The sequence below is a fragment of the Athene cunicularia genome (assembly GCF_003259725.1).
Source record: "Athene cunicularia isolate RWA chromosome 3 unlocalized genomic scaffold, athCun1 chr3_part1, whole genome shotgun sequence".
Classification (NCBI taxonomy): Eukaryota; Metazoa; Chordata; class Aves; order Strigiformes; family Strigidae; genus Athene; species Athene cunicularia.
This window is the reverse complement of record NW_020799097.1, coordinates 118664154-118687524: the sequence shown is the minus strand read 5'-3', so window position 1 is coordinate 118687524 and position 23371 is coordinate 118664154. Positions and strand designations below refer to the sequence as shown.

The 23371-nt window shown below is 39.6% G+C and overlaps 2 protein-coding genes across 2 annotated transcripts in view; one reads left to right on the top strand and one right to left on the bottom strand.

Moving 5' to 3' along the window:
* Positions 1 to 4836, top strand: part of JAG1 (jagged 1) — a 36622-nt gene extending 31786 nt beyond the window's left edge. The window contains exons 23-25 of the mRNA XM_026845506.1: positions 239 to 370; positions 1472 to 1622; positions 2045 to 4836. Coding sequence (XP_026701307.1) covers positions 239 to 370; positions 1472 to 1622; positions 2045 to 2502 — 741 coding nt within the window. The 3' untranslated portion in view covers positions 2503 to 4836. The remainder of the gene's footprint in view (positions 1 to 238; positions 371 to 1471; positions 1623 to 2044) is intronic.
* Positions 4837 to 11552: 6716 nt separating this feature from the next.
* SLX4IP (SLX4 interacting protein) overlaps positions 11553 to 23371 on the bottom strand; it is a 76884-nt gene continuing 65065 nt past the window's right edge. The window contains exons 7-8 of the mRNA XM_026844979.1: positions 14854 to 14963; positions 11553 to 13372 (exon numbers count right to left, since the gene is read on the bottom strand). Coding sequence (XP_026700780.1) covers positions 12556 to 13372; positions 14854 to 14963 — 927 coding nt within the window. The 3' untranslated portion in view covers positions 11553 to 12555. The remainder of the gene's footprint in view (positions 13373 to 14853; positions 14964 to 23371) is intronic.

Genomic DNA, 23371 nt, shown 5'->3' with positions numbered 1-23371 from the left:
AAAGTTGGCACTCCCTTATTATTAAAGAAAACAGAAAGTATAGAAAGATTAATACAGACTTCTACCCAAAGTGCTTTGTGTCCAGAGAAAAACAAAAGCTGGTTTGGAGGGGATTTCCCCCTCCTCTTCCCTTGAAAACTCTTACTCCGGGGGGGGGTGGAAATAATCTTGTATCTGTGTGTTTGTGTGCATATGTATTAGGAAAAAAAGCCCAACACCTTTTTTTTGTGTCCTCCAGGGACTTACCACAGAGCACATTTGCAGTGAATTGAGGAATCTGAATATTCTGAAGAATGTTTCTGTTGAATATTCCATCTATATTACCTGTGAGCCTTCACACTTGGCAAATAATGAAATACATGTTGCAATTGTAAGTATTCCTGGAATATTTTTAAATGTCTTGGTAGTTAATTGCTTGGATATGTGTGCAACATGTGGATTTCATAAAAATCATAATTCCTGGCTTTGTCAGCACTTCTCATGGTTTAGTTTCCATCCCAATTCCCTTTAAGAACAGGGAAGAAATCTGGGTTCCATGTGCGTACCTGAGAGCTACCATCTGGTGGCAACTGTAACACGGGTAGTAAAACTGTTATGCTCTTAGTGTGCTGCTTTTTTGGGGGTCTTTTGGCTGTCTTTAAAAAAAGATGGGGACAAAAATCCTGTGTTATTAGTTTCTGCTTATAGCTGGGCTTTTTGTTTACTCCTGTTTTTGTGTTTTAAGTATTAAAAGTCCTGTGAGCCAACTGATTGTGAAAGTTTATAAAGAGCAGGTTACCCACTGAAATGCTGGGGCTTCAACCCCAAGCCCCAAATTAAGGTTGACATCTGGGTGATTCCCACAGCCCTTCACAAAGGGGTGGTGAGTTTCCCTTTCAGCTTCCCTCCAGGGTGGGGCTGGCCTGACAGGGAGAGCCATTGGGTAAAGGAGCCCCAGGTGTCCTGCATTAAGTAGCAAAGGTCTGGTGTCTCACTTAGGGATAAAAGCTTATGGATAAAAAGGACCACTTGCAGGAAGGGGCAGTGTCTGTCTGTGAGGTGGATGCACTTTGCAGAGTTCCCTGTTGGGGAAGGACCTCCTGCCTCCCTGGGACTGGGCTCCAGTCAGCTCTGGCTTTTGTAAATGTGGGCTGTGTAGAGATTCAGTGTGTGGCTTCCTTGGTCTTACGTATTTGGTTTGTTGCCTTGGTTGTCTCCTGTCCCTTCTATGGGAGACTGCATTTCACCATTTATTCCACCCATTGTTGGTCATGTGGTGTCGTTGTTGGGGTCAGTGGGATTGATGTCAATTATGTATAATCTGACTTGTTTGTACCACCAGCGCTCACCCATGTACTGACCCTTTTGTATCAAATACAATTTGGTTACTGGTTCATCTTTATGCTGGCTGTGTACTTTATGCTAGGCTTAATAACTGGCAAAACACCCACACATCTGGCATTTGGGATTAATTGTCTGACTTCCTCTGTAGTCTGCAGAAGATATAGGGGAAGATGAAAACCCAATCAAAGACATCACAGATAAGATTATTGACCTTGTCAGTAAGCGCGACGGTAATAACACGCTAATTGCTGCAGTGGCAGAAGTCAGAGTACAGCGGCGACCAGTTAAAAGCAAAACAGGTGAGTTGGCTTGTTTTTTTTTTTAACTTGTCCCTGGCTAGAACACCCTTCAGAGCGGGGGAAGCTTGTCTTGCTTCTGAAAGTTGTAGCAAGTCTGAGAATCTCTGCCTCTTGGCCCTGTTAACTGGGAACAAGAAGGAGGTTTCACACCAGGGTCCTGTTACTTTTAAAAAAATGAAAGTTCTCCAGTGGTTCTGGGCATTAAGAGGAAGGAAGACATTTGCCCCAGGGGCAATTGGTCAGCACTCCTGAGTCCTAAACTCCTTTTAAACCTCTTGTGTTCTAAAACAGCCAAGATTATGTTACGGTCTGGACCACAGTGGAAAAAATCAAGGCTTAAGAACTGAGATTTCCTTTTGTAGGAAGCTGGGACTGGAATGCTTGGTGTGCAGCAGGGTTAACTGGTCTTGTATCTCTTCCAGATTTCTTGGTGCCCTTACTGAGCTCAGTCCTAACAGTAGCCTGGATCTGTTGCCTGGTAACTGTTTTTTACTGGTGCATCCGAAAGCGCAGAAAGCAGAGCAGCCACACTCACACGGCCTCCGATGACAACACTACCAACAACGTCAGGGAGCAGCTGAATCAGATAAAAAACCCCATTGAGAAACACGGAGCAAATACTGTCCCAATCAAAGACTACGAAAACAAAAACTCTAAAATCGCCAAAATAAGGACACACAACTCGGAGGTGGAGGAAGATGACATGGACAAACACCAGCAGAAGGCCCGATTTGCCAAGCAGCCAGCCTACACTTTGGTAGACAGAGATGAAAAGCCCCCCAACAGCACACCCACCAAACACCCAAACTGGACAAACAAACAAGACAACAGAGACTTGGAAAGTGCACAAAGCCTAAACCGCATGGAGTACATCGTATAGCAGTCAGCGGGGTGCTGCCGCGCAGGGCCTTTACACGGCGTTCTAAAGGCACTCAAGAGCTTGTAGTTCTTAAACTGTTGTGTAATATTTGAGTCTAAGGCTATTATTTACTTAGAATCCCTGTGTTAATTTAAGTTTTGACAAGCTGGCTTACACTGGCAATGATAGTTGCTGTGGTTGGCTGGAATACCAAGTGCTGCATTTCACATCTATGCAAAACTAGTCAAAAGTGCCCTCCTGTAAATTCAGCTGTAGCTGACACATCATGGAAACGTTTCATAAGGTATTACATAGCCTTATTACTCTTCCTTAGTGTTAATTTTTTTTTTCTTCTGCCAGATGTCCCGATTTATACAGTTTCTTTAGAATAATACATTTTATTTATATTTATTGAATTTGAGTTTTTTGTATATTGGTTTTATGGTGACGTACAACTAGTTCTGTATTTGAAAGTGCCTTTGCAGCTTGGAACCACAGCAACTATCAAAAATAAGTTTATTATTTATTTTTTTATTGTATTTTTGTTGGGGGTGGGTGGGGGGAACTTGTCAGCAGTTGCTGGTAAATGAAGAATTTAAAGAGGAAAATGTGTCAAAAATAGAAGTTTGTATAGATATGTAAATAATTCTTTTTTTATTAATCACTGTGTATATTTGATTTATTAACTTAATAATCAAGAGCCTTAAAATATCATTCCTTTTTATTTATATGTATGTGTTTAGAGTTGAAGGTTTTTGATAGCATTGTAAGCTTGTGGCTTCTCTATTTTGAATTTATTTTCTTGTTACATGTTGCCTATATGCCAAAACTAAGGTGTTCTAAAATAGTTTTATTTTTAATAGGATGGGCTTTCATGCCTTGATGCTGGTTTTTGTACAATGTCAAACGTTTGAAACACCTTCCATAGTATCACTTTAAGACTATTTGTAAGTACTGACTGAGGCAGTTTAGATAATTAGACTAGAAAATTTTTTTTGCTGCTTTAGACTTGAAAAACGAGTGACAGGCAGATAATCTGCTAAGAAGCAGTTTAAGGGAACAAAACTGAGTTTATTACTTTATGTAGATGAAATGTGAGTGGTTGCATGTAATTAAAATATCAAATTAGCGTGTGAAGTTGGAAACAGCAATCTTATTTTGTAAATTCTAATTATTTTTTTTCTCACCATGAATATGTAATACTGAACCACTTGTAGATTTGACTTTTTTTGTAATCTACTGCATTTAGGGAGTATTCTAATAAGCTAGTTGTTGAATACTTGAACAGTAGAATGTCCAGTAAGATCACTGTGTAGGTTTGCCATAGATTACACTGCCCGCCTTAACAAGTGAGGAAATCAAAGTGCTATTACAACATTTAAGATCAAAAGGCTTATAAACATAGTAATCTCAGTGGTTAACCATTGAGATCATGAAGATACCTTGTATTGTGATATTAGTGTTATATGAAAATGCATCTTTGATGTGTTGTTCCTGGCAATAAATCTTGAAAAGTAATATTTATTAAATTTTTTGTATGAAAACATAAAAGAGCGTGGAGATTATTGAGCTGGGAGGCACTCCCAACTAAGTTGTGCAAAACCAGGGGCAGGTGCTGGTTTACATTTCCAAGACCAGCCACTGATTTCAGTGGAGTCAGTCAGATTTTTGTTAGATGATTACATGTTCCCCTCTGGCTCTGAACCAGGCTGAGGGGGTTTGAAAGCAGCAGATCCCTTGTGCTCAGTGTCTTCTGGCTCATGTACCTCCATGTACTTCTGGCAGGAGGTGACTGGAATTGTGCAACACCTTTACTTTGCATGGGCCAATGAACTACCAGCAGATAGTAACCAAATCTAAGTAGCTAGGCAAGATCCAAACTGCTGACCGGGATGGGAAAGGATCCATAGATTATTCTGATTTTGAATGGGCAGAAAGTGCTTTGTAAAGCATAAAATAAACTCTTGAAACATTCAACGTATGGCTTCTCATGCTTAACTAATGCCACCCCTCCCACCTCTGAGGGGCTGCATGTGAGAGTAGGGGTGAGCTGGCTGAGAGTTGCTCTTATTTTAGCATGTTTTCCTGAGGAAGCTGCAAGTTTGTTTTGGGAAGGGGCTAGTACGAATCTGAAGGAACAATTGACAGTGTGAAGCAAACATAGTTGAAAAATAATATAAGGTCAGGCTGTTGCTTGCACTTTAGCTTAAACCAACCCACCACAAGGTTAGGCCTTTTCATCCATATTTGTTTGTAGTAAATACTTTTATATAAAGATTGCTGCGATATGAATACAATGGACACTTAAATCTGATAGCTGTTCTGTACCTTCTTTACAGCTGTCTAAAAAAAAAAGCGATAAAATCTATTTAGTGTTACTTTTTATTTCAAACTTGCTTTAAAAGGAGCTTTCTAGCTTGTCACTGCACTGCCATCAAAGGGGGACTGCCTTACTCTTCGCAGTCACATGCCACATAACTTAAGCACCAGAGAGTCATCAGTTTACTGCCTCCTGAATGGGACTTCAACATGATTAGCTTCATCTCACCACTTCAATAACTCCTCATCAAACAAATCCCATGAGCATTTATTTCCCTTTGTTCCCTGACTCCTACAATCTGCAATAAAGCAAACACATCGTATCTAAAAAAAGCCACTTAAAGAGAAGCGAATCTTCTACCCGCCTCACAAGTACAAAGTGAGGCTGTGAACTGAGTGCTTTTCCCTACTTTTAATGCTGAATTGGCCATCTTCCTGATGGCTCCTGCTCACATCAGTCTCAAAGTCAGTGATGCAGAAACCAACTGCTTCATTAAGTGACAAACATTTGTACCTGGAGTTGTGGGAATAAGTGAGTTTGCCTTCTATTAAGAAAAGCAGAAAATAAATTTCTCAAAGATAGGGCTTTTGCTAGTCCTGGGAACATGTATAAAGCAACTTCAAAACCTACTTCAAAACTCTAATTACAGACTTAACATAGTGACAAAGCTGTTTAGATCTCTGAAGACACCGTAGAACAAAACCTGGGTTCCTCAAGCTTCAAAACTCAGCAGAGCCCTGAGCATATTAATTTTATTTGTTTCCAGCCTTTCCTGGGCTACAAAGTACTGTATCGACCATGCAGAGGTTCTGTTGTGTGTACACAACCTGGTTTTCCCCTATAACTCATTTTCATTGCTACCTCATAGTGTTATGAAATTAGAGCCACACAAGCCGTACAGGGGGAGGGAAGAGAATTCCATGACATTACTCTTAATATTTTTTAAATTATATCCTCATCTCTCAGCAGTAGCTTCAAAATTTACACTGATTAATAGAACACAAAAACAGTCTTCCAAAGCCCAGAACCCCCACCAGGCTGGGGGCTCACAGATGAAGTGTTTTCCGTTGTCACAAAAATAAACAGAAACATGCAGTTTCAGGCCTTCCCATTAGACTACCAAAGGACATTTATTTTTGCAGAAATTATACTTTGCCAGCTCACAGTTTACTCCTTCGGGAATCACAGAATCATCTGGGTTGGAAAAGACCTTGAAGATCATCCAATCCAACCATTAACTTCACACTGACCGTTCCCAACTCCACCAGATCCCTCAGTGCTGGGTCAACCCAACTCTTCAACCCCTCCAGGGATGGGGACTCCCCCCTGCCCTGGGCAGCCCATTCCAACGCCCAACAACCCCTTCTGGAAAGAAATGCTTCCTAAGAGCCAGCCTGACCCTGCCCTGGTGCAGCTTGAGGCCATTCCCTCTTGTCCTATAGCTCGTTACTTGGTTCAAGAAATTCATCCCCAGCTCTCTGCACCCTCCTTTCAGGTAGCTGTAGAGGGTGATGAGATCTCCCCTCAGCCTCCTCTTCTCCAGACTAAACCCCTCCAGTTCCCTCAGCTGCTCCTTGTCCGACATGTGCTCCAGACCCTTTTAGTCAGGAGAAGTTTCCCGCTGCTAGCACGTGTTTGTTCTTTGGACCCTTTTTATCTAAGAGCTGAAAAAAGTATGCTTCTTGAGCTGCCATTTACACAGAGGAGCTTTAAATAAATAAACAAACAAAATTATTCCCCATCTCACCCTCTGCTTTGCTCTACCTACAGCTAATTGAACCTGTTGAATCTGGGTTTGGTTCAAATCGAGCTGAGCAGAACCACATGAAAGCCTCTGCATCTCCACGTGGAGAGGGCCTGTCTTACACAGAGGGAATGCAGGGAAAGGCGCTGATCACGCACCTCATATCAGCCATGACGCCAAGATATTCATGTCACTGGGGGGAGAAAGACAAGCCTTGGGAACAGCTCCTTCTGCACTACTAACAGGAGCAAATGACAGCCAGGTAACGCTGGGACACGTGGAGCCTGGCAAGTGACAAACCTAAACTGGTTCAGGGCCTAAACACGAGACCAGCACCTCTGAGCGAGTTCGCTGATGAAGCTCCTTTCCTTTCCACAGAAACACCACTTGCTCTCATACCAGCTGGCACACCTGCACAGCAAGAGTTAGAATTATTGATCAGCTCTCTGCCAAGCTAGAAAACCAACAAGGTTACACTCTCGTTGATCCTTGAGTTCAGCTTCCTACTGCCAGCCCTGGCCTGGGCCCAGGCCCCTACCCTGGCCCTTTGCTGGAGCAAGTCACCAGGCAGAGGCTCGCTGTTTTCATTAATGTATGCAAAGATGAGAAGTTCTGACAAGGGAAGTACCAAATTCAGCCTTTTCCTCCCCAGAAGACGGAAGCGATTGTGTAAGATCCCCCTCCCCTTCTAAACAGAGCGAGAATATTTAAGTATACTTAAGAATTTGGTCAACTTCCTCTTTTTCAGTATTTACACCAGTGGCCATCAGGATTACTGTTTACCTGTGCACATGGGGTTTGCTTTTAGAGGACAGCTGTTGTTCCCAAAAGAGGGAACAACCCAGTAGAAGAGCTGTGCAAGGATTAATCCCAGTTTCTAGGGGTGATGAGGAAGAAGAGGAGGGTGCTTGAAGGTTCTGTATGGTCTGTTGGCTGCCGGCTGGAGGTTCAGCAGATGGAGCAATGTGGTATCAGACAGGGCGTCAGACTGGAGTTCCAGCCCGGATCTTCCAGTGAGCACCTTCTCTGTGATGTGCAAATTGTTTCAACCAGTTTCTCTACAGGGTGGAGAAATAAATCTCTATTCTTTTCATTCTAGCACTATGAGATCATATTAATATTAAAAAGGGGCATGCCCATCTCTAGAATTATAGCTCAAGATACTTTTCTTTAATGATCTGATGCATAAATCAAAAAGATAATTATTATGGCAGCAAATAAAGCAGTTATGGAGCTGAATTACCAATTCCTACTACTGAGGTACTATGTCTCAGCTATACTAAAGGATCTAGCTTGCATAGAATGGGAGCAAATCAGTGAAATTCTCATTCAAAAAAGGTGCACTGTCAGCTCTTACAGGAACCAATTCTCAGCTCTGGAATAATTTAAACAGTGAAGGAGGTAGGACAGTGGAGATTACTTCCCTGGACAATTTCCAGGTTGAAGCTGAAATGCCCTGTGGCACTACACCATTTTCACAACACGTTTATGATTTCTCAGGATGGGCCATCAACAAACAAACAAACAGTCCTCTTCTAAAACTGTCACCTTATTGCCACTGTGGAAAGGACAAGGTCACGCACTACCAGGTTCCACTTTAATTATCAGGGGGAAAAAAGTGAACAAGATGGAAGAGCTGTCTTCAAAAATACCCGAATGAGTTAATGAAAGAATTTGCAGTATGAGTTCCTTAACCTGCTTGCATTACCTTGAAGAAATTGCTTATCCTCAGTGTTGCCTCAACTGTCAAAATAAGCATATTCATATCCCCCCCAGGTTCAGCTGCAGAACGCTTTGATATCCTTTTGATGAAAGGCTCCCTGTGCTGCTGTTCCTCCATCCCACAATCTTCTCCTTCACACAGGGTTTTGGGTGCTAGTTAATGCTTATTAGAGAAAAGCAGAAAGCAAAGAAGTGAGGAGTGCCTTTTATTAAAGCTAATTTCTGAGGCCAACCCACACTTCCCACTGTTGGCTAAAAGATTCTTGATACTATTAACTCAGTTTGCTCAAGCCTGCATTAGAGCATTTTAACACAGTATGAAACCTTTTGATACTTAGACAAGGAGATAATCCTAATAACATGCGATCTGGGGTAGTCTAATTGTACTTTACATCTTTCTTACTCCAATTGCAAACAAACCAACATTTCCTCCATCTTTTCCAGTCAAAAACCAATGGGATGATATAGAAATCTCAATGAAAACTGAGCTGATTGTGACACACAGAGAGTAGCAGCGAGAGGGAAGGAAGTTCACACTGACAAAATAAACGCCTTCAGAAGGCTACTTAACACCTCACTTGGTCAAAACCTTGGAAAAGCTTTGGTTCTTAAAATTCTCCTTTTTTGTTAGAAACAGGTGCCCTTGAAATTCTTCAAGCCAAGCGTAACACAGAAATGTGGCCACGCAACTGTCATAACACACTAACATACGCTCTAGATCCTGGTATGCAGAACTACAGCCTAACAGATAATATCAGAGCTAGCACAAAGCTTATTACTCAAAATAACTCTTGCCATGGTTAAAGCCTTCCTACTGATCAACACTGGGCAAGGGAGATTTTACAGCAGCTTCCTCTTTATAAATAAATATGTAAAAGGCCGGTCTACCTTTTGATGTGTGTTTAAACACAAAAGTTCACTAAACAAATATTTTTATCTACTTTGATGTAAAGAATAATGGACCCGGTAGTCTGCACACATTAGAAAGTGTTTGGCTAGGAAAGGACTATTTCACTATCAGCAAACAGCACAGACCAAATTAACCAGATGATTCATTAAAAAACAACCCCAAAAAACAACAAAAACAACCCCAAAGTTTGCTGGTTTGGAATAGACAGTTATTTCTCTTTAAGATAAACATGTATTTTTGAATGTGAGCATTGCATTGTGGGCTTCAGTCAGTCTCAGACCTACACATATTTCAGAGAAGTTCAAAGAAGCTCTAAAAAATGAAAAAAGCCAACAAAACAAACACAAAAGAAAAAAAAAATGAAACAAAGAAACCACTTGTTTCTGTGCTTCAACAGCAGTTTCAGAACAGAGCCTTAAAAATTTATTACTTTTAACAGAAAGGTATGCTAACACTGCCTAGAAGCAAATTGGTAAGAGGAAGCCCCAGGCAAGACTTGCAAGTTTTACTCTAGTTCAGTTTCCAGCTTCCCTTTTTTTTTATTTTTTCCCCCCTAAATCTGATTTAGGGAATTGAGTTTGTGGTTCAGGAGCGTGTCAGACCACACCTCTGCCAGTCATCTGGGTGCAGGTGGATTGCTGATAAAAGCAAAGACTAAGAAGACAACCTTGTGCTTAAAGTGCAGAGATAAGAGAGCCATAGGGTAACGATACAGCCTGGATGTCACAGCATCACGTAAAGCACCCAGAGGGTTTGCAAAAGGGAAACTTTTATAATAGTCCTGCTGCACAGACAAAAGAAACAATAGTTTTGTGTGGCAACACCATCTAAAAATCCAGAAACAACCATGAATTCAAAGCTGCTTCTCTGAATAACTGCATTTCTGAGAGGATCCAAGGGACAACTTTTTAAAGTAACTAAGCTCTAGATACACAGCTACAAAGAGCCTCAGAACCTACCAAGTCAGTAATTACAGTAAGAATGACACAACTATGGACTTTTGAGAAAGTGCACTTGTATCTGTTCTGACTCTCTAGGCTCTAACACCTTTAATCCATCTAGCCCTACATTTCTCAGTGTTGCACAATCCCCATTTTAGGAGGAGGATGTTCCCATGCTATTAGTGATGTGATGGAAAACAGCATTTTAAGTAACGTAACAAAATATCCTAAAGGAAAAATCAAGTGATTTTGGCTACAAAGACAATGGTTTATTTTACACAAGCCCCCTATAAACGTATGACATTCCTTTGTAAGGGTGCGTGCAGGTACGTTACTCAGTTCAAACTAAATCATAATTACAAGATTGAACTACATATATAACAACAGTATGCAATGATATGACAAACTATATGTGATTGCCCTCTGGTTTCTAACACTTGAGCGAAATGGACTAAGAGAGGACAGATGTAAGAAGGAGGGAAGCTTCTTAGCAGTAATAGTTTGAGGCGTACTTGCTCATGACCATCCACAATTTTCACAGATACAATCCATGTGTTCACCAGTGTGCAAAAGCAAGCAGGTCCTTTTCCTGACCAGAATGAAATAAAAAGAAGCAACTGATTTTATAAACTCAACATCTGCCTGACACTGCGTAACAGTATCATATAGCATAAGACCTAAACCTCTCCTGTAGCCATCTGTTACAACCAAGAACATCATCACAAAGATCCAAGGTAAAAGCAAAGTAGAAATAATGGAAATTTAAAACTGCAGTCTAAAATACCTGTTTGTACAATTTGTTATCATTTATTCATTGAAGTAAGAACCTAAATAAGCCACTCAGACAATCTAAGTAATATAAACTATCGAGTTATTCTATCTTCATTATTCTTATTTTCCTGATACTTAAATATCCTTATACCTCTTTTAAGTCCATCAAAATGTGCTTTTTACTCCCTTCCTGGCCCAGTATCTCGAGTCCATACAATAAACAACAGTGAACATACCTCAGGCTATTCTTCCTCCCAACCCAGCTCAGTTTTGCTGTTACTAGGAAAGACCTTTTTTCAGAGCCTGAGGATTGGTAAGCATTAGCAACCTTATTGCAAAGCACTATGAAAAACATCATGCAAACAGGCTGAAAGAAAAACGAGAAAATGTCTTCTAGCAGGCATGCAGAATCTTTTTCATTTATAGCAAAAGCAAAAATTATTTATAGCAGAAAGATGCTGTTCGATTGAGAGCGTCTTGCTGTCAACTGCCGAGTTGCTAACACTCCTCAGGACCTGTATTACACTACCAATGCTACTGCTTATGGATGGGAGTCATCTTCCTAACATAAATGAGGATATTCACAGTTTTAAGTACATGTCAGTAACATTTTTCAAAATTGCTTCATGTAAAATGTCTGTGGTCACACTGATTTTAAGATAATTATGAAAGAAATGCGCTTATAATTTTATTTTAAAATTTTAAAAAGATAAGCATGAATTAAAAGCTGCATTTCCTTAGCTCATTAGCACATAAGTTATAAAAGTGGTATGGAAAAGCAGTGTGCAATTAAAAATTATCTCTATCTTAAAATAACAAATTACTCGGGCATTGCTAATACCTGGAAAAAAGTGTGTTGTCCTTGCACACAAACAAGGCCTGATTTTGAAAAACGACTGCCCGAAGATGCGTATGCATGTTTATGTCTGAACTTCTCCCAGCAGCAATGTTTGCATGTCCAGGTGACTGTATAAAACCAATCTTCATTCTTCCAAAGACTGAATGCATCATCACTTGTATCTACAACATGAGTTAGAAATAAGTGTTTGTTATCAAAACTGCCCAAGCAGAAGCCACAGTGATTTTGAAACCCCACGGAAAAGGTGGGCTTTAAATTATCAACAATGTTAAATCCTGGTTAAAGATTTATTTGAAATAACCTCAATTTGCCTTACTGCTGTAAAGATCATGTGAATAAAGCATGAACTTCCTAACACAGAAAGGATTAATTATTACTAAAATAAACTATGTGTTCAGAAACATAACACTGGACAACTGCAGCTGCTAACAGATCACAAAAGTGGTTTTAACAGTTGCTGTCATCAGCTGATAGGACTTTTTAGTAGCACTAAAACACACATAGATCTAAAATTTTGCTTACTAAATATTATAAGATATTTTTCTTGCTATAAATACCACCCTGGTTTGTACATTATTAAACTCTAATTTTAAAAGACTTAACAGAATTATCTTCACTACAGTTTCAAATGCCTAAGATACTAAGATACTTCGCTAACAAAATTTTCTTAAAAAGTTTTCTCTAATTTTAACTTTGTATTTTTATTATCTTTCATTATTTTGAAGAGTTTCCTAATTTTTGCATATGCTTCTGAACACAAACGTGGCCATCCACCCATGCCACCAAGGTAATAATTCAGACTTGATTTTATGACTTCTTCAGCCTTCGCAGTTTTAACTTCCTGAGGCCATTTTCAACTTCTTTTTTTCTCTTTTGGATAAGCTTCTCTGAAGACACAGGCTGCAGTTCCAAATGAGATGATGGCATCACAGACAATTCTTCGGTGGTTGTCTTTGGCTCATTTTGGCTTGTCTGCACTATACTGTTCCTCACAGAAAGAGGCCGGGAGAGGTTTTTTCCCAAAGTTAGTGGCACCTCATCAGATGCTGTCTTTGTTATGTCTTGTTCAGAAAACAACCTGGAATTAAGTGGGGTCTTCTCCTCCAGTAACAGACCTAAACAATCACCATTGTGCTTACTCATTTCTGTATTGCTAGGAATTAAAGGAGTTCCTTCAGAGGATACTTTTTTGAAATGCTCTAACTTTTCTCCTGCACCACAGATCTTTTGTTGATCCTGTGTTTTGGTCACTCTTTGACTTTGTTTTGGACCTAGCAGTGCTGACTCAGAGCTACAAGGAGGGTTCTCCCTTAGAAGGCTCAACTTCAACCACTCCACAGAGTGAGGTTTTTGCTGGCTGCTAACATCATCTGGCTGTCTCTGATTAACATAATTTTCCAGCTCTAAGCCAGGAAGCTCCAAGCTGCTTTCAGCTGTATTTATGCAGTCCTTCAGCAGTCCTCTACTCCTACATTTCACTTCAGATGGAGGACTGAGAGAAGTTTGACAGTCGTTCTTTCTGTTCCCTGTCTCAGAGTCCACTGAGCCAAGATACACTTCCTTGGAGTCCTTCCTGATTTGAAGTTTGCTTGTGCTCCTTCTCCTTGTTTTTGTCCTTTTCACACTGCAATAAAAAGGAATTTTGGTTTGAAATTTAAAGAGAATCTTCACTGCCTAAACCTGCCCTTCTTGCAAACTCTGATACACCACTAGGGCAACCCTCCTTCTGAATGTGGAAAAAATCCCTGTAAATCATCTTGACAAGCAGAGTTTGTCTAGTGTGGATAATATCAAGTGTCATCCATCTCATTTTCCACTGCACTGGGGGAACCCTATTTATTAATGACTAAGCCATGGAGGAGTTCACATTCTATTCCAAGAGCCAGAACTGGATTCATTACAGATGTTAAAGGTCAACACAGCAGAAGTATGTTGAATTCCCTCCCAGACTGGCTAGATAAAATAGTGTTTCATAAGTGCCTAAATTATTTCAAACCATTCCCATATATTCACATGCATAATGTGTATCTAAAGAATAGATGGGGGCAGGCAGAGAGAGGCAGCGTGTGCATCTCTGTGTGAGAGTTTCTAATCTCTATTTTAGAATGTTCCTCTGGAATTTTTCCCAGGACATTTCAAAGCATCACTTTAAAGTTAACCACTACTCATCTAGTATCAAGCTCGTTCATCTGGGAAGGACTTGGGTAATGCAAGTAGATGATATTCTAAAAGGAATTATACAGGAAAATGGGATCACAAGGGAACTGATAGAGTGTCAGTACATAAACACTCCTCAGCAGCGTGTTTCCTACAAATCTAGATTTCACATAGGCTATAAGATGAACTTCATACCCAAGTACTGAAGCTGCCTATATAAGATTTTGAGTCTAAAAATATTACTATAGATTGTCCCATGCCGAGACCATTTTTTGCTGCTCTGCTGATGTTGAGCAGTTTCCAGCCCTTCAGAAAGAGGGATCTTCCCAAACAGGTAGAGCTGGCACACCTCCAAATCTAATCTCATTTCTGAAGACAACACAGATGAGAAAATGTGGGTAAACAGAAAAGTTGCCAGGTTTCACAGCAAATCCCTGATTCCATGTTGATTTGGGGCTACTGGCAGCTTGAATGGCATCCTGGTACAGCAGAGGACCAGTAAAATGTTCAAGTAGAGCAACTAACCCTCCCCATCCACTACACCAGGGACACTCTTTAACTGCCACCAAAGATCCAGATTAATCTCATGATACGCTGCAGGCTCTCAAAACGAACAACAAACATCTTTGCAAAGTGTTTTTCACCAGTTTCAAACATCACATGTTTATTCTGGCTCACATCTTCATTCAAGGAAAAAACACCCTGTTTTGATTCTGCCTAGCGCTATGCGAGATATCTATGTGGGCTGTAATAGCTTTTCTCATGTCGTACAAAACAACGATAATTTTATGTGCTTTTCCACACTAGAGTAGTAGTCTCTTAGCAATTTAAAATAATCTTTTGTAAAGGAGTTTATATTATTTGAAATTTTACTATGCAGGCTAGATTGTATTTACTCAAATTCTACCACATTATAAATTTAACACATTAGAAAGAATAGTGACATACATTTCTTTCAAGATGTCTTGCTTTATTTGTTCATTCCAACTAATCTTAGGCTTCTTGTTCTCAGCAGATTCAGTAAAATATTCAGACGTCCCATTGGAAAGTTCTTCTTTCTGCTCCAAAAGAAAATGCAGGTTTAAAACACGACACATCAAACTATGATTATTCAACATAAAACCATTTCTAATACTAAGACTTACAGATGTTCTTTATTATTTTGATCTGAGCAGTCTAAGAGAAACAGAATTATTTTTAATCCTTTAATATTTGGGAGTCTAGTCAGTTCCCTCCCCTTTCAGACTCCCAACAAACATATTTCAATGCTAAAATATACCGCAAACAAACAAGACTGTGATGTAAAAGATGTAGCTTTCCAAACCATCTGAGGAAACTGTTGGCAAATATTTGACATCTTTGTGGCTCAAACTGTGACAAATGCCAGGAATCTCTCTTGCAGACAGGAGCATGTTTGTCAGTTTTTTTTTCTGAAGAGACTGACTGGCGCAGTGGTCTATACACTTATTCTCAGAAGAACCCCCATAATCTTCCATACTTACAGAAAAATATACATGTTATTTGCTCATTTCAGAAGGCAAGGGTTAAAACTTTTAATACTAACATTCAAATGCTCACAGCTTGTAGTGGTTGGCTACTACAGGACAACAGGGGAATTCTTTCTGGTCTCAGCTAACAGCAGCACCATGGTTTTATATAATGTGAGACTGGGGCGAGAGGGAGGGAAGGAAAATGTTCTTTTTCTTCAAGCTGCGAGCGTTTCCTTTCACAACGAAACAAGCTCAGTGACAGAAGAGCCATTTGCTGACTTCACTATTAAGTACCCCATACTTCAAAAAAGTATTATCTCTGAGGCTATGGGGAGGAGAGAAAAACTTGTGACAAAGTCAAGAAGAGAATCAGCTTTGTGCATCTCCTTTTCTTTAATAGCATTTTTCTTCATCAGCCTGCATGATGCAACTTCTGACTGGGGCTCAGCAAATGTAGGGAGAGCTTGTTTATCCCCTTTCTTGCTCCACACTGTGAAGCCAGCCTGCTGGAGCCAGGCGCTACGAAAGAACTGAAGAAAGTAGAGCCAGACTGTGGAGGCGCAAGGCCAAAGCGTGTACATGACCGCTGCCTGGAACACCCCTCAGGAACCCGTCACTTACAGGGGATTAAGCCCTGCCCATTTTTTATTTTTATTTCTATTTTAAAAGGAGAGGGGGTAAACCTCACTGCTCTTTCCAGAAGAATAAGCCAGTGAAAACAACTTCCTGTTTTGTAAGCAGAAAGAGGGTAGTCAGGCAAAGAAAAAAGCCATTTCAACAGTTTAAAAAACTACAGCTGTTTTGAGCCTTCCTTTCAAGGGCAAATTATGCAAACATTTTTGTGTGTATTGATAGATGCATGAAGTTCTGTCCACTAATGCTGCAACATGTGTTTACAGCAGGCAAAGAACACGAGATGTACATGCAATGGGATTTCAACCTCAGAAATCAAGCCTAACTAGTTTAATCTGAGGGATTAATTGCTGCTTCTATTCTTGTTAGAGGTATGGAGTCCCCTAATTTGACTAAATACATTTTCATATTTTGTAAACTGTTAAAGAAAGGAATATTACTAAGACTCAAGAGTTTAATTTTAAGAAAAGGTACAGACTCTTAACTGCAAAGTCTGTAGAAACTATTCCAATTTTCAGTAACATTCATACAACTCAGACTGAAGGGTCTTGCACAATCGTTCCGCATCGAAGTAGCTGGGGAACACTCTGGCTTAGCCAGAGAACGGGACCATAAGCAGAAGGGTTTGAGCTGTCCTTGTTCTGCTTTACAGTAGCTGGTAAGGCTAATTCTATTAAACTGGCTTCGGTCCTCAGCTGAGGACATCAACACGGCAGCCCGACAGGATCGCCACTCCACTCGGGCAATTCCAAGCAACGGGTGGGAAGTGGCACTTTGCGCAAACTCCAGAGGAGGACTGGGGACAGTTCCTGTCCACATGTACTCGCAACTGCAGATAAACACTCAACCCCCGTTCTAACTTGCATCTGATTACAAACAGTGCGTGAGCATTGCCTGGAGAGTTCCGTTAGGCCGGGGTGCAAAGAGCAGACCCCAGAGAGAGTCAAAGATGACGAAGCCATGTCACTTGTGAGTTGAGCCAGACTGGAGTTAATGGTCCAGAGTTGAAGAGCTAACACATTCCCTCACTATGCCATCATCAACCTTCCATTTTGTTTTCAAATAACTTATCACACAAAGCAGTGACAGAAAAGGGTTAAGGCATTAAAAAAAATAAAAATCAAAAAGATTTATATGTGAAACACTTCTGAACATGCCCTCTAAGTACAGTAGATTTTCCCCTTGGAACCACACCCTGTAAGTGCTGTATTTTGAGAGCTGAACAATTAACATAAGGCATATGAGTCAGTCTTTGAAAGACTCTGTGGGAACCAGAGAGCCTTTTGCTATTAGGAGTGATGTAAACTCCCTAAGGCTGGAATAAGTCCACAATAGAAGGCAAAGAGAGTCATAAATAACAACAATGGACACCCCATATACTACTAAGACACTCAGCTATTATTGGTGATACTTCCTTTATTTTCTTTATTAGGCTTAATAATTTTAGTTAATTAAAAAAAATAAAAAACACTGTCTGTTTTGGGAATACTATTTATTTCCTATGGGAACTTCAGGACTTGTTAAAGAAAGAAAAAAAGCTAATCTGCTCTCATCCTGTCTAGTAATCCCAAATTCCTTTTAGGCAGTGAAATAATTAAAGAAAAATATTCCAGGCATAAAAAGGAGGACAGCAGAAGCAGACATCATATAAACAATGACACCATGACAGAGAAAAACGTCAAAGCACCGCCAGACTTGTGACTTGACTCTGAAAGAGCTGCAGGGAGTGGGATTGCTGCTAACAAATTAAAACCACATTTCTTGGCAAATTGTTAAAGACAGACATATTTACATTTGTATAGAGACTGGGTGGGCACAGAAGATTAAAATGCTTCTTTAGCCCTTGAACTGCCAAGTTCTATTAGAAATATGTGCTCTTAAAATCCTAGGGAAAGCTCACTCCTTTTTGTCACTGAAACTCGGCAAAGAAGGGCCTGCAGAAAGGAAGCTTACAAAGTCCTGCTACTCTACCTGCTCATAATATTGGCCTCTCAAAACCTGATTTTAAGATCCTTAGTACTTATCCAAAGAGATGTCTGGGAAAAAAACTCTCTAGAGAAACATGACAGTTAGGCACACAATATATTTGCTTTAGGGTTTATCAAATTGAAAATTCATGCTTTTACTAACTTACTCAATTTACTATCTCACTCCAAATGAAAAATAAACCCTCAGAAGTGTAAAAAGTGGTGAATGCCATCTGAAGTTCTCTCCAGGATGGCCGAGTTCAGCAATACAGCATTAAATACCTGCAAAAGAACAACTCATGGATGTGCACTCGTGAAGAATCCTTACAACCCATTATCCTGAAGAGCAAAAGGTTTGGCCTTTTCAGCCTGACAGTGATACTCATACAAATCTTGAATTTATTTTTCTTTCAGTCCAAGATTTGGGATGCTGGGCTGAAAGAAAAATTTCCAATGCTGCCCCTTTTCCCACCTCTTGTTTGGTTTCATACTTTCTAGTTGTCTCTTACTATGCTCAGGGTAACAGTTGCACATGCTCATCTACCAATTAAGTAATGCTCAGGGATAATTAAATTTTGTGTCAGCTTAACAAATAAAAACCCCAAACACAATAAAAAACACACATTGTTTCCGAGCTGCATTTATCAATGTGGCTCAACTTGCTCATCAAAAAATACTTAATAGAAAACATCAATGAGTCTAATAAATCAAATTTAGTATCAAAAGTGCTGTACGGGAGGGGACGCTGAATATAATAATGTAGATGAAGCAATGAAATAAAGTAGTATCCCAGGCACACACAAGTGAATAAAATTTTAATTAGTAAAAGGAATCAGACAGAAACAGTTAGTTAGGGGAGCTTTATGTGAGCTTGCAAGTGCACAATTTCTCTTAATGGCACTCTAAGGAGTATCACGAGCTCAAGCACCTAAGATAACCTTTACATCTCAGAACTCTTCTAACAGATGACTGACAGATCAGCGAGGTCATACAGGACTCCTTCCAATCTGATAAACAGAAAAGGGCTCTTAAAGTGAGTGAGGAGGCTTGTCAGTGAAGGATGAAACAGATACTACCATCTAATTGATAGAAAAATCAAAAGACAGGACTTTTGGTCTTCTGCCCTCTCTCATCCCACATGAAGGAAAAGCTTCCCACAATTTCACGATGCAAATTTTTCAGCATTTCCAATGTAGTGATGCATCTGTCCTAGCAATTCTACTTACGAACTCCTACCACATCATAAAACATTCACAGAAGTTTTCCAAGTACAGGAATGGATATTATTCTCAAACCAAAATACAGTTCCTTGACTGGACTTGCAGAATACAGCTCTACACCGTGAAATGGACTGTCCTGCTCTGTATGTCAGTAAGTTCCAGTAAAAACATTAAGGATCATTCCATGTTACACATGGGAGTACTGATATTTCATTTGAAATAGGTATTTCTAAGGAATGCTGATGGTTTTAAAAAATACATTCTTTTCAAGATCGAAATTGAAGAAACCACAAGAGAAAACTGCACCTCTCCAGTGAGGAGCAGAACTGTATACCCTACTTGTGGCCTAGCACAGAAAGCAAAATCTAACTCCTGGACCAGCACAGTGTTCATTATCTACTACCAAAATTCATTTTGATTTGACACCATGGATCTTAACTATTAAGTTTTTGCTTGTCAACAGTCTGTACTGTTCAGTCCATGAGATGGCCCAATTTGTTACAAGCCCCTGTGATACACATTCCACTTTCTCAAAATACAAGGTGCGATCTGTTTTTTTCACCTGATACGTAAATCCTGGCAATTTCAAATACTCCCAAGATCCCCAAAGCATCATCAGATTAGCTTACTGCATATAGCTTCTACATGAAAAATGCCTTCTTGCTTTTGAAATCTTTTGCTTGGACTTTAATCATATTTTACATATAGCAGGAATCCCAGCCTATTCTGAATGTAGGAAATTCAGAGCTCTCTAGATTTGCATTTGAACACTTGATAAACAAACAGAAAACAGCAAAATTCCTAATAAGCTGTAAATGGCATAAAATGTAACACTTCTTAAAAATCAGTACACATCTGTAACACAGAACGTACATAACACTTTCTAAAGCCACAGAAGGTGCTCCGGAAACAAACCGTTTATTTACATACTGAGAAGCACATGATACATGCTGTGTGTATTTGCTTGAAGGCAAACAGCATTAAAATTAATGTTAAGTAATTGAGCTATTTATCATTCTGATTTTATATACTGATGCTACAAGACTCAGATTCTATCTTCAGAGAAAGTGTCCACTGATAAGGAATGGAGGAAAAGACAATGGCTTTTCAGCCAAAATAACTCCTCTCAGTGACACTGAAGAAAACTGTAATGCATACTAATGCTGAATTCTAATTTTTTATTTTTTTTTAAGAAAACTGATGTCTTAAAGGCACACATCTTTAGCTAGCCTTTCCTGTCAATTTTAACATTCCTGGCTCCAGTAGTTATTAAAGGGGACAGGCACACAAGATGTAAGTTTTAAACTTTAAAGACTTTTTTACAAAATAGAAGATATTGGGTGGAGCTCAACCTCTCTGCCCAACTTACAAAGCATGAGGTAAGGAATCTACTACTCAGTTGTCACATGAGTATCTGAAGAAGCAAGACACTCCTGTAATCTTGTACTACACAGCTTTTAGCAGTCTGATATGAGGATCCTTTATCTGCCTACCAAATCTAAATGGATATCAGAGTCAACCACTGAAGATGTCTAAACACCTATCAGTAATACTGAAATAAACTTTGTATTTATCCTTCCAGATATAGCATGGGTTATGACATAACTGAATACTACTTACAGTACCTGATGTCCACAAAACCATGATTCATACAGGTAAAACTTCAATTCTTACAGAAAAAAAAATCTGGGGAAGAATACATACATTTTAAAAAATAACTGTTCTCTTTATACAATTACAATAGTGTTTAACAACTGCAGATCTTGGAAAGAATAACTAATACTCTTGATCTTGCTGGTTATACAGAAGTAAAATAGGCAGAACTGCACAGCCCAGGAGATAATTACTGTTCAACAGTTTAGTCAATGTCTTAGTTTGGTTACCAAAAGAACCACCACCCCACCCCCCACAAAGCTCCCAAGATTTGTGAGCTCACACTGGGGATCTGCCGTCCCTCCAAATAATTTCAAATCATTACAGATTGTTCAAAAATCCTTCCATGGACTTCACCATCATATATTTCAGCTTACTGTTCAGTCAAGTTATGAAATTCCTATTAGTCATAACAGATTTCTGCTAAAGGCTGAGGGATGGATTGCTCTTTAAAACAATTTAAAAAAAACATGATGAAATATTCTTTGCCCAACAGGAATATGGAGAATAGTTATCAGAAACTGAAGTAATTTAAACCTTTTAAACTCCTAGGGTCATCAAAATCTCACAGATGCACAGCAGCTAAATAAAACCTTTAGCTCACTGTAGCTTTAAACATTATCACTGCCAGCCTTCCACCCGGCATCTTTGCTGGGGGTGCCTGTCCTCTCGAAGTCTGCAGAGAGGAAAAAAAACATCACTCAGTGCAAATCTAGAACCTTAACTCAAATCCCTATTAACCACCAGCATAAGCTATGACAGCAAGAGAGTAAGAGGGGAGAGGAAAATGAGGGAGGTGAAAGAATGATGACAGATGATATCTTAAATCACCACAAGGTTTTGACAAACAAGATCTTGTTAACACTGCTAAGCAGTTTACAGTTAAATCAGCTGAAGCACTCATAGAAGCAGCAACTATCAAAATCACTGAAAGATTATTCAATTTGTCCCTACTTTGTGAGAACTGCTTCATATGGAAATCTTTTACATGTTTAACCATTTATACTGCAGTTACTGGAACTTTTGTATTTCTGCACCTTCATCGGGATCTTGCACAATGAGAGGTACATAATCTTTTACTAAAGATGTATTCAACTTGACTTACTGGCTTTAAGACAACTTAAGTATTATTTTTTATTTCATTCCATATATACTCTAATATTCTCTCTGCTTTTGAGATACCTAATGCTGTGGAACAAAGATTTTCAGTTCCTTGTAGCAATATCTTGGTGTTTTTTCCAGAGATCATACAGTTAATTCACTCAACAGTATGAATGAACACTCTAATTGCTCTTTTCAGTAAAAATACTGTGCGTTTATCAACAGATGATTTTCATTTACAGTCCTAATGCTCCCCTAACCAGCTCTGTGAGGTTTCTCTGAAATTCTCCACAGCCTTCTCCAGTCTCCACTAATTGAAGTAATTGTGTCAAATTCCATTTCATCATTTGTCCACTTCTCTGGATCATTAATATAACAAACAGCAGACAGCTATTAGACTTTTGCCATGCAGAAAATAAATCAGTCAGTTTGTAAGCTATAAGAAGAAACTATGACAAGTTTGGACAAATCTCACTGAGGCAATTCACAGCTTCACTGCTCTCAGGTATCCTCCCTCTCCTTCTGCAGGAGGCTCCTACCCCCACTGCAGAGTTGGCAGAAGGGTGCACACACACGCCCCAGCTGCTCCCATCCGCAATTCAATGTACTAGCTTAAAAACCAGGGAAGTTTGGTTTGCATGAATCCACAAGACTTGTGATATGCAGCAAGATGAGATGCAGGCACACAGCTCTTTTGGCAAACTCTGCTATAGGAGTGGTAATCTCCAAGGAGAAGAGACAGACAGCTGGGACAAAAGGGAATATTGTAACACTGCTGTCAGCTTTCTTCTTTACAACCAAGTCAAAGACTTTAGTATCATTACTTTGTGATGTAGTTTTTGAAAGACAGCAGTCTTATGATTCAACCTAATTTAAAGCTATCCTTAGATTGAAAGAGAAATCTCACCCTTACCCAATACACAGCCCTGCCAAGTCTCTGTATCAACACTAGTGTTTATGCAGCCACGCAGTGAGTCTGACTGAAGTGATCCAGCTGAAAGCTAACCATGCAAACAACAAAAAAACCCTCAAACCCAAAAAATACCCCCTTGTTTTCAGAGGGATCAATTAATTAATCCAGCTCCCCACACATGTCAGGTACTGACGGACACTGAGGACAAAAGTGCACGGCTGAGAGAAAGGAAAAGAAGGAAGGAGGGACAGCATGTGTCAGTATCATCAGTCTTGCATCAGCCTGAGCAAAATATGAAGGATGAGTAGTAAAAAAGTGACAGAAGATTCAAGTGTCAAAAGTAAAAACTCACTAAAGAGAAAACTCTTTACCTGTTCCACTATGTGGTATTATAGAGTCTGCAGTTTCTTCTGCTCTACCTTTTTGAAAAAAAGTAGTGAATCCTGTTCATACAGTTAGCAAACTACAGCCTAATACTGGTTTGCCCTA